The sequence below is a fragment of the Mya arenaria genome, chromosome 16 (assembly GCF_026914265.1).
Source record: "Mya arenaria isolate MELC-2E11 chromosome 16, ASM2691426v1".
Lineage (NCBI taxonomy): Eukaryota > Metazoa > Mollusca > Bivalvia > Myida > Myidae > Mya > Mya arenaria.
The window spans coordinates 22,906,540-22,910,257 of record NC_069137.1 but is presented as its reverse complement, the minus strand read 5'-3'; the positions used below and the strand labels follow the sequence as shown (position 1 = coordinate 22,910,257).

At 39.1% G+C, this 3,718-nt stretch overlaps 1 protein-coding gene across 1 annotated transcript; it reads right to left on the bottom strand.

Annotated features, from left to right (window-relative positions):
• Nucleotides 1-869: 869 nt before the first annotated feature.
• Nucleotides 870-3,480, bottom strand: LOC128221494 (uncharacterized). Its single transcript, XM_052930102.1, has 4 exons — nucleotides 2,897-3,480; nucleotides 2,481-2,639; nucleotides 1,588-2,218; nucleotides 870-1,180 (listed from the first exon to the last, which is right to left on the bottom strand). The coding sequence occupies exons 1-4, from the start codon at nucleotides 3,452-3,454 to the stop codon at nucleotides 870-872; spliced, it is 1,659 nt and encodes a 552-aa protein (XP_052786062.1). The 5' UTR covers nucleotides 3,455-3,480.
• Nucleotides 3,481-3,718: the final 238 nt, after the last annotated feature.

Genomic DNA, 3,718 nt, shown 5'->3' with positions numbered 1-3,718 from the left:
AAGTTGTAAATGCAAGTTGTGCTATCTCCATAACAATGCTGTAGTACTTGTGTACATTTTCCGTGTACTGGAAACATCGTGGGAAAAGAACATTTTTCTGCGACACTAAAGGAACAGGAAGAGCTTTACGCCCAAACATCATTTCAATAGTATATCCGTATATGTCACACACAGAAAAGGATTCATGCATTCCCTCAAACCACAAACATACAAGTAACATTGCTATAATAGGTATGAATAAAAGACGTGTTACATCCATTCTATCAACAAACTTGATGAAATCTAGCAATGTTCTCTTTTCTTCAACTGTTTCATTGAGAATGTTCAATATTTTCTGAATCAGTAGCTTTATATCCGCAGTTCCCTCTATTTCAAGATACGTGTCAATGTTTGTGTCCTTTACGCGTTGTTGGGACATCCTCCAGGGTCGGGATGTTATTATGACAGTTGCATCTATTGTTGGCGCTAAATATGGGAGTACTTTGTCTTCTTCTGAACAGCGGCATTTTGTTTCATTAGGATGAGTCCATTCATCCAGGCCATCTGCTATGATCACGCATTTGCTGTTGGACAAAACACTTTGCATAGTTGAGTATGCACAAGCGCTCTCATCTTGTTGATAAATTATGTTGATGAGCTGATCGCGTATCATGTCTGTCAGGTCGCAGAGGTCGCAGCTATCTCTCAGAGTAAGGTGAAATAAAAACTCAATTTCTTTATAGATGCCTTCATCTCGAAATTGGTCATCCTCCTTTGTTTCGGGAAGGAACATTTCTTTAAGCTCGCTGTTTGTTTGAAACAACATAAGTGACCCCAAAGACTCAGATAACGTTTGATTTGAAGAATGCTTGTCGGGTTCGTTAATCGTATTAGTTGATGATAACTGATTTGCCCACTTTAAAGCACACATTGCGGCACATGATGTCTTTCCCATTCCGGCCTCGCCAACAATGAACACGTTTTTTTCTGAATTCATCCATTTGACAGAACAATTGTCGGTTAGATGTCACAGGTGTTCCCTTTCCTTTCATATCCGTACCAACCTTTCTGTGATTTTTCTCAAAAATTCTTGGAGGGACGTAAAACATATCAAGTTTCTCGTTCTTGTCCGACAACAGGGGCGATATGGGCGCACTATTGAGTCGCTTTCGGTAATATTTTGTCAGCCGTTGCAATAGATCTGTGAACAAAGTACAGTCTTTTTATTTCACATTGTGTATACATTATATATAAACCAGTATTATATTCATTTAATTAAGACCACGCTTTGTTGTTGACATATTCGTTGTAGGCGTGGTAGGGCATTTTAGTTTTTAAGTGTGTTGCTGTGTAAATTTACCGCGAAGTTTGAAAATATACTACATGATACAACATCGAATTGTTCGAGCAGTTGTATTTGGCACTAATGTTTTATTCGATCATTCTCAGAACAATACAGGGTAATCATTTGTTCCTGATAAACGATGAGGTATCTTTATTTTTCAAAAACATCTATGTTTAAACTGAAATTTATACTGCTGTTATTTCGCTTATAAAACTCCTTATTGTGTTGATACGCATAAACGAAAGAACATTTCGGGCATTTACCTTCCTTCCGTTCTACGTTTGACAGGGAAGAAACGTCTCTTATTCTCAGCAAGGCTTCTGATGCAGTCTCTTCAATAACGCGTTTTCCAGTTTCAATCGATATTTTTCCCTCCAATACTGTCTCTTCCATTTCGAGTTTTCCAGTTTCAATGGCTGTTTTACTCTCCATCAACATCTCTTTCATTTCGCGTTTTCCAGTTTCAATGGCTGTTTTACTCTCCATCAACGTCTCTTTTATTTCACGTTTTCCTGTTTCAATGGCTATGTTACCCGTCGACACCGCCTCTTCTATTTCAAATTGTCCAGTTGAAATGGCCGTTTTACCCTTCAACAACATCTCTTCCACCTCACGTTTTCCAGTTGCAACCATTCTTGTTCCCTTCGAAACCGTCTCTTCTAGTTGACGTTTTACAGTAGCAATTGATGTTTTACTCTCCGACACCGTCGATTCTATTTCACGTTTTCCAGTCTCAACTGCTCTTAAACCTACAGCAACCACATTTTGTACATCTTGCTTTCCTGTCTCCAAGGACATCACAAGCTCATGCTTTCCAACCTGTATTGTTGCTCTGGCTTCTTCAAGTAGTTCACGGACATCTTCGGACGATATTGAAATAGTGTCTTTTTCAAGCTAAACAAATAGCCAATAAAAGATCTTACAATGATATTTCTATGTCATTGATGTACATATTTATAAGTGAAATACATGTACATAACTGATTTCGGTTCATTCGATTAAATGAAATAATACAGTAAAAAATGTTGCTTTAACGTATTAAGTGTTAACATATATTGTAGTATTGTTGCTGAAGCGTCTAGTACTTATTTAAAATGGAGCGTGATAAGAACATTTCATGTAATTCGCCTTTCTTTCTAATGATATAAATATTTACCTGTTTTAGTTTAATAACAGCTTGTTGGGCATTGCTGTCACTAGCAAGATATTTTGAGTCTGTTAGAAGTGTATTCAGTGTGGCAAAATAGTCAGCTAAGTCGTTATCTGTCACTTTCAAATCTGGAGAATGACGAATACTTCGACCAATCTGCCGAGCCTGGAATGTAAATTTACCAGAACTTGAATAATATTGTGTCATTGTGCTAAAATATACTAAGCACTATACTATATATTATTGAATACATTTGAATAAATTGTTTTAGAAAACGTGGAAATCACACTTCGTAAAAAATCCGCACTCCATGTTGCCGGGGCAAACAATAACATATTTTAAGATCGATTTAAACATTGATAACTCATTTTAAGGAACATTTTTTAATTTCAATGTACTGATTACACATGTATACATCATACCGTCGTTAAAACGTTGGGTTGGTTAGTGATATTGAAGGAAACGCTTCGTTGGATCTCTGTACAGTTGATCATGACGCTTATGATGCCATTGAAATCTGTCTCGTCAAACGTGGAAACATCTTGGTAGCCGTCAGGTGGCATAAAAGATTTGGCAACTTGCCAATGGCTGGAACACCACTGGTCAGCCTTAGTGTTCTTCCAAGACGGTCCTCCGTATCTGTGAACAGCGCATAATTCGTCCCGAAAATCATCGCATATCTGCGAGGGGCAAGGTCTGGACATTTTTAGTGCAGAATTGTGATACTTGCAGTTTCGAGGAGATGAGCACAGTCCTTTTGTAGGACACCGTATAAGGTTCTCCGTCAGACAAAGATTGCATGATGCCCCAGGTGCGAGGTTCCGAGCCTGGATGATTGAGGAATAAATCTTTTGCTGAACGCGGTATGAGTCGCCTTCTACAAGATCCCGTAGACCGGCCTTGGTGATCCTAAGTGCGAGGGAGCCTTTAAGCCAGTTCTGGTTCTCCTTCTCTTTCAGAATGTCTTTGTATGAAGCCATTTGTGGGTCATGCGCCTTATCCTTGGTGATTCAATCTGGTCTGAACACGGCCTGACTCCACATAATTTTCCGGAGCTACCTGAAGATAACAACTTAGTATGTACCTATGTATGTATGCGTGCGTGCGTGCGTGCGTGCGTGCGTGCGTGCGTGAGTATGATGAGGGTGCATTGGTGCATGATTTATGGGTGCATGGATGCATGGGCGCATGTGTGCACGCATGTGTCTGACATTCAACTTACATTCGTATAGATGAAAATAAAG

What these genes read in the sequence shown, in the direction of transcription:
- LOC128221494 (XM_052930102.1), bottom strand. Translation starts at nt 3,454, where the DNA reads ATGGCTTCATACAAAGACATTCTGAAAGAGAAGGAGAACCAGAACTGG. An exon ending in AACCCAACGTTTTAACGACG is followed by an intron (nt 2,640 to 2,896) that starts GTATGATGTATA and finishes TTTACATTCCAG; the next exon opens with GCTCGGCAGATTGGTCGAAG. An exon ending in AAACGTAGAACGGAAGGAAG is followed by an intron (nt 1,181 to 1,587) that starts GTAAATGCCCGA and finishes CTTTGTTCACAG; the next exon opens with ATCTATTGCAACGGCTGACA.